Below are 13,421 nucleotides of genomic sequence, written 5' to 3'. Positions count from 1 at the left end.
ACTTCAAGTCTTTTTCAATATTCGTCATCATTTTGTTCATCTCAGTAAAACACCTCAGCTCCAGCATCTCTGGGTGGACGTCTCTATTTCTTTCTGAGTGGGAGAAATCCGGTCCCTTTCCTCTTTGTGCTTGGCTGCTTTTCAGCTGTTTTAGCCACACGTCCCTTTCTGAATGATCAAAGGCGGGTCATCAGGTAAATCCTTTAGTCTATCCCTTTAGATGCTATTTTCTCCACAATCGTTTAGGTGCTTTTAGATGTATTAGAACCTGATAAACTCCTGTTTGGAGTTTTAAACACTGTTTTGGCACTTGAAAAAGATTCCAGTCTAGATTCTAAAATTTTGGCCAACTTTTGAAAACTTGTGGTTCCAAAGTCACAGAGAAAGACCAATGAAGGATTTAGCTGTGTACCTTGACTTGTTCTTATCGCTAGTCTGCAATCTTCCTTAGAAGGTATCACAGCATCATGGCGTGTGACTATCAGCTGTAGTGGTGGGCGTGGCTTGCCAGACAAATCTGTCAAGCTCCTCATCCTTCTTGTTGCAGTCATCAAAGAGCATCCCAAGTGAGTGTCAGCATCTCCTCCTCTTGGTTTATGGTGTTGCTGCTTTGTTTCTCCATTTCTGTTGCTTAAACGTGTTTGTTTCTGCTCCTGTTACGTAGTGTTGTCTTTATTGAGTCTTCCCGTAATCTTCTTTTTGTGCCACGATTTTTCTTGAGTTAAACGTACTTCATTTTTCTCTGTGAAATCTTCTGAGGATGACTGCAGGCAAGCGAGTCCAGGTGGATGACCTCTTCGTTTTTCCATTTCTTTTCTTTTCCATTCTTCCATTTGTCTGACAAAAAAGAAAAACCCAACAAAAATCCAGGTCCGGATTTCCTTCAGCTTAAGTTCTTGAAAGAATGCGGGAACTACTGATACCTGTTTTCCATATTTTGGGCAAATTAATGAAGAAAAGTCAAACATTACCAATGTAACACGAATTGAGCCGACATTTTCCTGGGACCTGGGAAAGATCCCACACTATAAGCACACAAAGTTACTCCTAATACAATAGACCCTGATCAAACTGGATGCAAAGGTAAAAAATGAACTGATAATGTTTAAAAATTACGCTAAAAACAGAAATTTCCCATTAAATGATAAAAAAAAAACCAAAAACGTTTGACTGGAAGTTTCTGTTCACTGCCCTTCACAAGTTTGGGTTTGGGTAAACTTTTATCATATTGTTGTCCAAACGCCAAATGAACAAACCTCCATCAGGTTTGTTCTTAAAATATGAACCAGACAGGGTTGTCCACTGTACACCTCCAAATGTTATTTAGCCCCTTGGAGTGGCAACATGACTGTGTGAACGCATGAGGGTGTTAAAATAAAACTCTTGTTGAAAAGCATCTGTAATTTACTCCTCTGTAAAGTCCTTTCTTCATACTCATTTGGAAAAATTCAACTGCCATGCAACAGACTGGCAACATGTATAGGTTGTACCCCACATTTGCCCAACAGTATCTGGGATAGGCTCCAGCGACCCCATGACCCCAAAAGGAATTCAGCGTGTTGTTAGCATTAGAATCAGGAACTTCTGGTTGATCGATGACAGAACTGATCGATGAAGATTATTGATTAGAACAGTGTTTTTCAACCTTTTTTGAGCCACGGCACACTTTAACCTTGTCAAAAATCCTGCAGCACACCACTATCCAAAAATGTAAAAAGAAAATGAGAAACTCATAGTCTGAATTGATTTACAGCCCCTCCGCAATCTCACATGCATTTTTGTGATAATTGTGGCAGAAAAAGCTGGAAGCTGCAGCTGTTGTTTTTTCTAATAGATGTAATGAAAGTTTGGTTAGAAGATTTAAAAACTGTTTGATGTGTGTTCGTTGTGGTTTCAAGACGTCAAAGGAAGACTCATTGTGCGCTGAGACGCTGTCACTTTAACCCAATGCATCATGGGAGATGTAGTGCAAACAGCCGCCGAACGCAAACAGACTCGCGTCTCTGATGAAAATCAGAGACGCGAGTCTGTTTGCGTTCGACTGTGTTCACTTGTTCCACGGTCTGATACTGGATTCTGTGGAAAGCAACACCAGCTAAAGACGAGCTTTAGCTGGTGTTTTTGGTGGAACTGAGAGACTTTATGAGCAGAATCAGAACAAGGAAGTGAAGACTTGAACCTATTCTGATTGGTCAGACAATGACATATGATTAAGCCTCCAAGAACGATTGGTGGAGACAGTTAAAGGGGCGGGACTTTTCTGAAAACAGCTGATGCTTCGGCTAAATTCCAGTACCATCATTCTTATCAAAGTGTCCATAATAGAATCAAATAAACACAAAGAAAATATTATTTTGCGATCTTTCATATTCCTAACTACTCAGTGTTTTATCAGGGCCTTTTTTGGATGAACAAAGAGCTGATATCCTGGAGATAGTAAATGTTTTCAGATCAGTTAATGAAGGCAATTTCCCACAGCACACCTGACCATCTGGCACACTGGTTGAAAAACACTGGATTCTAGGAAGTCGCTTAGTATGCTATGATGGGATGGGCATTGCTGTGGTTGGGGACTGCTGGTAGGTCATCTCCAGGTTGGCCTTGGACTGCCTTTGGTGGAAAACTTGAGGGATGCTATGGACTCTTGGCAGGCCTCTCACCTGGAGCTAGTGGGGACTTCCAGCATTTTGGACTGGACCCTGGGAATATGGAGCTTGTGCTCCCCATGTCGTTGCGCCCTCTTGTTTTCTGGTGGGGGCTTTGTTTTTGGTGGACTGGGTTTGCACAGTCCTGGGCTTTGGTGTTACCCGCCAGGGACTCTCTTTAGGCACTGGGTCTGGGGTTCACACATTTTTTTCTACGTTCAGTAAACACTCTAGATAACACAAATTCACCTGAACACACCGTCTGCTCAACTCTGCAACAAACACCAATGTTACATGTCTGCAGATATACCAGACATTTGAAATACCTGTGTATGTGTTGTGGGTATGCGCATGTCTGCGTGGGTTATTGTTTCGACCCATGATCGTAATATTGCAGGTTTGAGTCCCGCCTTGCATGCCCATGTGTCAAAGTGTCCTTGGGCAAGACACTGAACCCCACCTTGCCTCTGGTGGGAGGTTGGCGGCAGTGTTCGGCAGCAGAGCTGCCATCAGTGTGTGAATGTGTGTGTGAATGGGTGAATGGGACTGTGACTGTAAAGCGCTTTGGGCCTTTGAACGAGGGTAGAAAGCGCTATATAAGTATATGCCATTTACCATTTACCATTGTTTGCATCCAGTGCGAGGACAGTTTACCGTGTAGATTTGTGTGACTGTGTGCCGGATTTATGCAGACGAAAACATAGTTTTTCTACTGCGTCAGAGTTTTGGACAAGAATACGTTTTATCATATTCCTGCTTGGAAAGACTGGAGAAGGTAAAAGCCCCTCACAAAAAGTAAGATTCAGATGGAGATCCAAACAAGAAAATATCACACTACCAAGCTAGACCATCTGTACACAATACCCCAAAAATATTTAAAGGCTAACTGATGAAAACTGCGTTTTTGGTGTTTACATGTTCTTGTGGCATATTCCTGATGGTGGAGGACATATATAAAGAAAATTAAGCTCAAAATTGCATTTCTGAGCATTTGTCTCTTCAAACTGATGTAAATCAGGTGGAGAAAAAACAATTCCGCTCTGCAGAAACTACGTCCTGGAAAACAACACAGGTTTTTTAGATTTTAGCTATAAAAGGGCATAATCATGATTAAAAGACCAATAGATCAAAAATGATGGGAGGAGGACTTGCTCAGAATAAAGCTGCCCATTTGTTGACCGGTACAGAAGAAAATGACCACATCACCCCTCAATGCTCGCTACTTTGGGCATCTGGGATGGTTGAAAATGTGTCTGAATTGTGTTAACTTAAAAAAAAAAGAACAAAGAAGAAACAATCATGTACAAGAAGAAGATAAAGTACATTGAACTTCTCAACTCATTGCCAGCTGCTGTTACCATGGCAACAGTGCTATGGGATTCTGGGTCAAAGTGAGATCAGCTGCAGTTTTTACAAACAGATGATCCCGCATGTGCATGCTCATGAGCGCATAGATCAGATGATGATCACACGAACCCCACAGAAGCAGCCACACCACCGAACTGCAGGGTTCACATAATAATCTCCAATCAATGCTGAACTTTGACCCTCACAAACATGGAGCCTCCTTTTGCTCGTGCACAATCGGAACCAGAAACCAGCTCCACTCCCTTGTAAACGCACTCAATGAAAAGTGTGTGCGTGAAAGCTCAAAGTGTTTTACCGTGACATCTCGCCTTCAGGATCCCGTAATGGTTGTCATGGTAACAGAGCCATTGATTTGTCACGCTCCCCAGTTTGGATCATCACGTCTCCCCTTAGCGTGTCAGAACCTTGCTGACTATCAGAACCAGTTCCATCTGCCAATGCCGACTTTTCTCTGACTTCAGTGGAAGAGAAGCTTTTCTGATTCACAACAAATAACATTCCTGTAGAAATACCCTCTGGATTTTCCATTTTTAATTATCGAACTGTCTGTCAACTTATCCTGACAAACCCTAAATGGTTTTTCCACCAAACAGTAATTCTCCTTCAACCACAGTACAGCTGACCTCACTAAGAAAGTTTTCCATGAATCTTACCTGTCATCCAGTGGTAAAATAGAAGTCATGGCCAATACAAATGATACTATGATATTATTACAAGAAATATTTTGTTCTTTAATATCTGAATAATTTTGAAGCATGCATCAAATAAATACAAGGAAAATTATACTACTGTTTATATGTAAAATATAACATGTGTAACGGTCAAACTGAAAGTTCTCTCTGATTCTGTTTCTTTTTATTTTGATTGTGCAAGCCCCCCAAACCCAGACAGGTATGGTGATGCAGAAGAACCCAAATTAGAAGAAATGTGTGCTGAAAAAACATTTTAAAAAATAACCTAACAATCATTTATACAACCACGAAGGGTCACAATCCAGTGCGTTGTGTGCCAGCCCCAATTCTGGCTAAATGAAGAGTAGTGAGTCTGGAAGGGCATATGATGCTAAAGTCAACCCAATCCCAATGACCACCACCGGTGTTGATGATTTACAGGGTACTGGTGAAAACTGGACAATATTCTAGAGAGTTAAAGGTTTGCTCTGGAGAGGAAAAGAATAAAAGTTAATTTCGGCAAAACAGAGAATCTGTGTGTAAATGTGAGGGGCTTGAGTGTAACAATGATGTTACAGAGTGCAGAGGTGAAGAAGGTGGAGGAGTTTTAGTATTTGGGGTCAGTAGTCCAGAGAAACTGAGGGTGTGAGAAAGAGGTGCAGAGCAGGTTCATATGTTGTTGTATGTCATTTGTTTCAGAGTGCCAATGTGTTTGTACCATTATGTGGCAGGTTTGCCAAGGGGAACTAGTTGATGAATGGGTTTAAAACCAAAGAGCATTTGACATTTAAGATTGTGCTAAATGCAGGTTCTTGCAGAATTAGCCCATACTGTTCACAAGAGACTAGCAGGAAAGGGATTCTTCTTCTTTTCTTTTTCTATTGTTTACTAGCGCAATCCACCACCTACAATTGGAAGAGGTTTGGTGTGAAATGTCGAAGCGGTGCAAATCTCGTGAATCTTGCTCCAAGTTTTCTCTTTCAGACTTAGTGTCAAAGAATTCCGGCCTGGCACAAATCACAATTACAGTTTTCATTTCTCCTCTATGATCAACTTTCTAACAGCTGGTACTTCCCTGAATTAAAGGGGACGACACCAGCATGTTACTACAAAATCTCTGATTGGTCAAAGTTCAACCTGGTTTAACTTGCAAAGCGCTTTCATAGGTCACGTGTTTTGTACGTAGAGCTAAAAACAGTTGTCGAAACTTTTTTAGTGATGAATGAAGGCAAGAGTTTTGAACACAGAAGTCCAAAACGCGTATATACACGCGTTTACATAGACTTTTAATTTAAAGTGGCTGCTTGAACGTGAGTTACCGAGGGCGATGTGAACGTAGTTTAACAAAGACACCAGAGACCCACACAAAAAGCTTCCAAAAACCAGAAATAGTTTTTTATTGAAGTGTTGGGAGTAAAATCTTTCTTTTAGAGTAGAGCCAAGATTTGTGAGAATGGAACAATTTAATCCAGTCTGATCATCAAATTAACTTAATTCCTACAAAATAAAAGGTGAACAGGGATAAATGCATCTCTGAAGCCTAAATGCTAAACAAACCATTTGAGTACATTTTGAAAACATTGATTTTGTGTATTACTCACCTAAGATGGTATGAACAAAAATGTGTCTATTTGTTGGAGTGATTGTTTGAGTTAAGGGGGAGGTAGTGGTTTACCTAATCTCTATGGTTTCTGCGATATCATTACACTAGCATTTACACACATCAAACTAAACACGTCCGTAGGACTTGTCAGAAACACAGAAAGGTGATAGTCCTAAAAGTTCTTGAGTGTTTTGGAGAGTACTTTTAACAAGTTGTAAAACAGACAGAGCAAAGCAACCATGTGAGCCACACCAAGTTTCTTTGTTTAGACAGCAGAGAGAGGACTGCATGATGACAGGAAGAAGGTAACAAAGCTCTCCCAGAGCCTTCATACAGCACATCAACCAGTCTCTCCAAGATGAAGAAAAAGGACGATGGAGCATCCATGTCCTCTGATGCTAAAAAGTCCAGTTCTAACCAAAGTTCCCTCTGCCATTTCACATGGGAAAGAGCTCAGATGTTGGTTTTTGAGCTGAAGGATTTGATCACTGGAGCTGTGAGGAGTCAAAAGGAGGATTCCAAAAAAGAAAGTTCATCTTTTAAATCCAGCATCACTGTTGTAACTAAGAATGTGGAAAGATGTGTTTTCCTGGCAGAAGATCCATATTTGAGCTTTTTCAGTTCTTCAGAGTGGTTAAAACATTTTTTTCTTATTATTATTTTAGTAAAAATCCAATTAACCCTTGTGCTATCTTAGATGACCCCACCCTTGCACTGACGTGTTCTCCCTACCATGACAAAGGTGGATAAAGGTGGAAAGATTTCATGTAATCCATGGACACCAGTGATGATCACAAATCATTGAAGTAAAAAGGTTCAGAGCACTGTCTAGTGGGTCTAGATGACCCAACTCCCAATGTTAAAGTGCCTAGGATAGCAGAAGGGTTACGAAGTACACCATTATGGCCAGTAGACTTCCTGGGGAAAGAGGCAAAGTGAAAATCCAAAATAATCAAGTGATGATCATGGAAACAGCTGAAGGGCCAGGTAAAATCTGTTCTGCCTCACTGGACTCAAAGCCCCTCCCACAACCCTAATCCATGTACACTGTGACGCATGGCGATGGAGTCTCCAAACATAATCATGAGAAAACCCAGAAACAACTTTAGACAAAGTAAGGGAATCTGAAAACGAGGTTCATTAGTCCTGTCACTGGGATCACATTGTTTTTAAAAGTCTCTAAACTGGCGAAAGTATGGGGAGCCTTTCAATCTGCTGCCTTTGAAGGACCAACACTACATTAAAAAAAAATCTATGGAAACCTCCCTCTGAGCTCCTTTAGAGGAAGATTGTTTTCACAAATATTTCAATGCTTCAACTTTCTCTAAATTGAGTTTCATCCCAAAGTGTGGCTGTGATTATGTGACTGTTTGTACACCCTCAGTGTTTGTGGTGATCCTGTCTGTCCTTATCGAGTATGGCATCCCCATCTCATGTTCCTGCAACCGTGTTGAATAACACCCCCATCGGCTCCAAAGCCACTGATGACTGGACAGCAGAAATCCCATCTGGTCTCTGACCTCACCAGCCCAGGAATAAGCTGGAGTGAAGCTTTGTTCAATAGGTGGACAAAGGAGAATAATCTTGTGATGGGCAGGAAGTTTGGCATGTGACAGGAAACAGTTTGTTGACTGGAAGCTGAATGATTATGGTTTGGGAAACTAAAATGAGGAACTTATTTGGTGTAGGGCAAGGATGCCTCTGGCGGTTCGCCGGTGCGACCAGCATGGTGGTCAGTTGATGTCTCCCCGTCCTCAGTCTCAGACGTTAGTATTGGTCGACAGTTGCGGGCTGAGAGGACCTTCAGCTCATGGTAACACTGGACAAAGCTGTGGTAAATAAAGGTAATTGGGAGTGCCAGCAGTACGATCCCACTCACCACGCACACACCTCCGAGAACACGGCCCGCCACCGTCACCGGGTACATGTCGCCATAACCTACAGTTGTCATGGAGATCACGACCCACCAGCAGGCAGCAGGAATGCTGGCATAGTCTTGGTTCCCCGTCTCCAGGTCCAAGCCATGCTCCAGCAGCTGAGCCAGTGCGCTAAAGATTGCCATGGCGACACAAATGAAGACCAGAAGCATGACCATTTCACGGTAGCATCGACGGAGTGTCAGACCAAGAGTCTGGAGACCCAGGAAGTGACGTGCCAGTTTGATGACCCAGAAGATCCGCATCATGCGTAGGGCACGCAGTGCAACCCCAGCCCGCTGAAGCTGGGAGTTTTCTCCTGTCAGCATTGTCATGGTAACAGAGATGTAGTAGGGCATGATGGCCAGCAGGTCGATGATGTTCAGAGGCCGAAGAACGTACTCACATTTATCCCGGGACACAAGAAAACGGACAAGGCACTCTGCTGTGAACCATCCGATGCAAACCGCCTCGATGATTCTTCAGAGGACAACCAATCAGGGGACAGGATAGAACAGAGAAAAGAGAGGGACAGCCAATCAGGGGAGGAAACTTGGACTAAAAGGAACTCAAGACACATTCATGTGGAAAAGAACATTTGGGAGGATGGATCACTGAGTGTTATTCACACACCAACTTAGCTTAAAGCTACATTTCAATGAGTGGTGAACTTGTGTGAACCTGCATTTCATCCAATCAGCTTCGAGAAGTCTTTTGGAAGTGACTGACATCTATTTTCAATGATGTGAGGAAACACATAATGGGGTGTTACGCCTCAATCCCTCTAAACACTGACACCACAGTAAGCCATACCATTAACACTGCAGTAGCATTTAGCACAGCTTGACCTACATTTTAGATCTGGGACACCTATCTGTATGATGTCACTTAAATTAATTGCTCAAAATCCGTGGCGGCGTCTCCAATGGTTTGGTTTTGTTTGAGATGCACCATCCAGGAAACTTTTGACACAATGATTTACCTTTGAAAATCTAATGTCACCAAGATGACAGCTCTAAGAAACAACAGCTTGGGATTATCGTAACAGGAACATCAGCGATGAGGAGAGCATCTGTAAAATTCAATGGAGTTTTTCAGTCTGGAGAGATCACCATCAAAACCCTGTGTTGAACACTTGAAACATCATAACCACTGATGGCCCCTCTGTCCAGCCTTTCATCAGCTGAGCTGATGTCAGTTCAACATGAAGATCGTACCTGGTCTAGAAGTTTCTTCCAAACTACTTTTGTGACTAAACCATGGGAAGAAACTTAAACCTTTAATTTTTCTCGTCGATTTCAGCGGTTCACATACTTTTACCACTCAGAAATGTTGATGGTGACGTCTTCAAGGGCTCTAATGGAAGTTAGGATTGTGTTTTCCTTTTAAAACTGTGTTAAAGTTCACTAAATCTGGTAAAAAGTGTTCATGAAGCTTTTGTGGACCTTTTAATCCACCTCAAGACTGTTGGAGACTAGAAATGGCCTGGATTAAAGACCCAGACCAGTCATTGATTTTAATCTTGTGGTAGGTCAAAGACCAAACACTGACAAAGAGAAAATTCTGCCAAGAAATCAAGAAATCTCTAAACTTTCCTTCTAAAAGCAACACAAGTTAGATGTATAACATCACTGTCATCTGAGCAAAATATTGTGACAGTGTATTGGGCTTACTGGTGCTGGTCCAGGGTCTCTGCAGCCTTCCAGCTGGGTAACGTGCTGGCAAACAGCATCACTATGGAGATGACGACAAACAACACAGACACAGAGGCCAAGATCTGTGCCGCCAGCGACGACGTGGGCTCTTCAAATGTCCTCCTCATCCTCTCCAGCCAGTGACTCCTGGGCTCCTCTGGGCCCTGGGGCTCCTCTTCCGGGAAGAAGTGGACAAAGCAGTCTGACATGCGCTGGTCAAGGCGTCGCTGGCAGCACAGCTGCAGGTCGGAGCTCTCCAGGCCCCAGTACAGCATCTCGTTGTAAAAGGATAGCTCACACATGTGTGGCACGAAGCGCAGCTTCCCATGTTGCACGTACAGCATGATGAAGCTAAAGGCGTCTGAGTGACGGTCGAAGAAAAACTCGTTCCTGTCTCTATCATAATCGTCGCAGAGCTCCAACAGCTCACTTTCAGACAGACAACTGTGCAGCCGACTGAGCCTGCTCAGGGGGAGCCGCTTCATCAGCTCCACAGGGAAGGAAAACCTGCGACCACCAACATTTAGGGTGCAGAGTCTGCTTCCCAGCTTCATCTTGTGCAGATCCAAAGGTCCTGACCCTCAGTGACACCAGCAGCTGCAGCTCTGCATCCCAAACCCTGAAATCAAAACATGCTTCATACTGTGAAGGACTTCATCCTGAACTTCACATCATGACAATCCTACTTTTAAACTAATTTTTAAATAAAAGTACTTCTGTTTGAATCAGACTGACGTGTTTGGCTCTGGATTTTGCAGATAAACCTCACGTCCTTTCAAAGGGAACATGCAGCTGCCTTCAAACAGAACATCATCAAAGAGAATTTGTGTTTCAATTACTCATTTTAGAAGGTTTATTATCACACAGATTGAAATAATTCAGGTGTTTCTGTCTTAAAAATGCTGATTAGAATCTACAGATGAAATATGAAATTAATATTTATGACCACTTCAATATATCCATGAAGTTAATAAAACAATTCTGCTATTTCTGGTTCTTTAAATCTTCTTTGTCAGTTTGGTTTAGGATGAACAAAGTCATGAAGCCGGGGCAGAAAGTGAATACTGAAGAAGCTGGTTGTTCAGAGAGTGCTGTGTCCAATAAAACTCATGGAGAATTCTTTAAAGAAGAAAAAACAGGTGAATATCAGTCTAGAACTTTGATGGGAGTCAGAACTTCATGATTCTCCCCATCCAGAACTCCCTGACATCTTCAAAAGATGAACCAGACACATCAAAGGTGTCTTACCTGGTCTAATTTTGAAAAGCTGCATGGGTCTCAGATTCTGGAGGAGAAGAAGACAGGAAGTCCAGAGTCAAGTTTCAGAGTCATCTTGAGGACATCATCTAATATTGCTCAAGTGTTTTAGGTTCAAGATCAGCAAAGCTGCATCCAGTCCACCCTAAAACAAAGATCTGCTCTTGGTTCATGGACTTCTATATTCCTGTGTTTGGTCAGCAAACTCCTCTGACCTTAACTTTGCAGCTAATCTATGAAGACGATGATTAACACACCAGACGAGTAGCAAGGAGAAGCTGAAAGCTGCTGTAAAATCATCTTGGATATCACCAGACCTCCAGAAATCCACAGACAGCTGGAGGTGCATCAGAAATTTATGCAGAGACCACAAGCTGAGACACGCATGTTTGTTGAATTATTTCCTTACTTCTACAACATTTTTATCGTATTTCCTGAACTTTTATGATCTTTGGACCTTCAACAGAGACACGTTACCTTCATGGAAGAAATCTGTTCAACAGTCAAAGCTTTAAATGAGAATTAATGAAAAAAAATGATAGCTTTTTCTGCTGCGCTGCTGCTCCCTGTCTGCTCCAATGATGAACACTGACCTACTTTGATGCTCAGCTCCTGCCGACACTTCAACGCTGCTGCTTTTAAGGAACCGAACCAGAACCGAGTCTCGGGCACCCAACAGAAATCAGCATCAGCCGGACGCAACACCAGAACAGATCCTGTGGAAAAGCTGCTTGATTTTCTCTGTAGAGATCCATGAGTGTGGAAGAGCACCCCCACACTCCTCCTCCCCCTCGTGCTGACAACAGGGGGAACAGTGAGCACAAACTCGCTGCCTCGCTCCCCTCTTTCTCAGATCTTCGTTTCTTGGTTCTCAGGTGAGACATTGAAGCTGTGGCTGAACAGTGAGTTCAGATGTTTGCTCAGTGGAAAGTGCTCCCCCTGCTGGACTCATCTCATTAATGCCCCAAATAAAAACAACCCTAAACCCTCCCGGCAGTGATTTTCTGGCTCATTAAGCTTAGAGATCCGAAATGAGCTCCTTCCCCTGGACCTTCCTCCACTGCATATCCAGTAGATAAATCTAAATCCCATCTTTAATTGATAAAAGGAGGTATGAAAGCTTCCCCCCCCCGTTGAGTTTTAAAGGGAGGTGGGTGGTGTTGTGTCGGTGATTCAGTGCTGCAAAATTCTGTTTTCATCAAGATGATTTAGGACACATCCACACACACACACAAACACACTTTTTAAAATCTCACTGCCCCATTATTAAAGAAATGTCAAATGCTTTCCATCAGTGCTCTTGAATAAAGCTTTGACTGTCATCCAACCCACTGACTGTGTGTGAGAACTGGACTGTGACGTCACCCACAGAAAATGGTTTACTTCTAGCTCCAGTGAAATAAAGCCAATTTAGTCGCCAGTGATTGGTCCAAGAAGGTCTCAGTCAACGTTTCTATGGCAACTATTATTGCCAATCAGGAGTAGGCTTTGGTAGACCACACACGTACCAATAAGAGCGGGCTTGGGAGAATCTGTTATTCAAATGTTTCAAACGTTTGAGAAGGTGGCCACCAGGCACCGCATGCTTTTATTGAGGCATCTGATTAGACAGTTAATACCATACCTTAACAATAAAAAATAACTCTATATTACCAAAAGTATTCACTCACCCATCCAAATGATCAGAATCAGGTGTCTTTATTACTTGGGCCAAAAGGTGCATAAAATCAAGCATTCAGTCATGCAGACTGTTTTTACAAACATTTGTGAAAGAATGGGCCGCTCTCAGGAGCTCAGTGAAGAGGAGGCCACCTGTGCAACAAATCCAGTCATGAAATTTCCTCACCCCTAAAAATTCCACAGTCAACTGTCAGCTCTGTCACAACAAAATGGAAGAGTTTGGGAACAACAGCAACTCAGCCACAAAGTGGTAGACCACGTAAACTGACGGCGAGATGTCAGCAGATGCTGTAGCGCATAGTGCAAAGAGGTCGCCGACTTTCTTCACAATTATTACAGAACTCCTAACTTCATGTGACCTACAGACTAGCCCAAGTACAGAACGCAGAGAGCTTCATGGAATGGGTTTCCATGGCCAAGCAGCTGCAACCAAGCCAAGTGCAATGTAAAGTGTTGGATGCAGTGGTGTAAAGCACACCGCCACTGGACTCTAGAGCAGTGGAGACGCCTTCTCTGGAGTGATGAATCACGTTTTTCCATCTGGCAAACTGATGGACGAGTCTGGGTTTGAAGGTTGCCAGGAGAAC

The 13,421-nt window shown here is 42.8% G+C and overlaps 1 protein-coding gene across 3 annotated transcripts; it reads right to left on the bottom strand.

Moving 5' to 3' along the window:
* Positions 1-6,057: 6,057 nt before the first annotated feature.
* Positions 6,058-12,244, bottom strand: LOC101171605 (voltage-gated potassium channel regulatory subunit KCNG3). 3 transcript variants are annotated; one of them, XM_020709397.3, is made up of 4 exons: positions 11,748-12,244; positions 11,146-11,182; positions 9,877-10,516; positions 6,058-8,683 (listed from the first exon to the last, which is right to left on the bottom strand). In XM_020709397.3, the coding sequence occupies exons 3-4, from the start codon at positions 10,449-10,451 to the stop codon at positions 7,963-7,965; spliced, it is 1,296 nt and encodes a 431-aa protein (XP_020565056.1). In that variant the 5' UTR covers positions 10,452-10,516; positions 11,146-11,182; positions 11,748-12,244; the 3' UTR covers positions 6,058-7,962. The 3 variants fall into 3 exon arrangements, with proteins under 3 accessions (XP_020565056.1, XP_078787796.1, XP_020565057.1); XM_078931670.1 differs by having other exon boundaries at positions 11,752-12,083; XM_020709398.3 differs by lacking the exon at positions 11,146-11,182 and having other exon boundaries at positions 11,748-11,966.
* Positions 12,245-13,421: the final 1,177 nt, after the last annotated feature.

The sequence above is a fragment of the Oryzias latipes genome, chromosome 15 (assembly GCF_053564925.1).
Source record: "Oryzias latipes strain Hd-rR chromosome 15, Olatipes_Hd-rR_3.1".
Taxonomy (NCBI): domain Eukaryota; kingdom Metazoa; phylum Chordata; class Actinopteri; order Beloniformes; family Adrianichthyidae; genus Oryzias; species Oryzias latipes.
The sequence above is the reverse complement of the archived record's forward strand: the minus strand, read 5'-3'. Positions and strand labels throughout refer to the sequence as shown.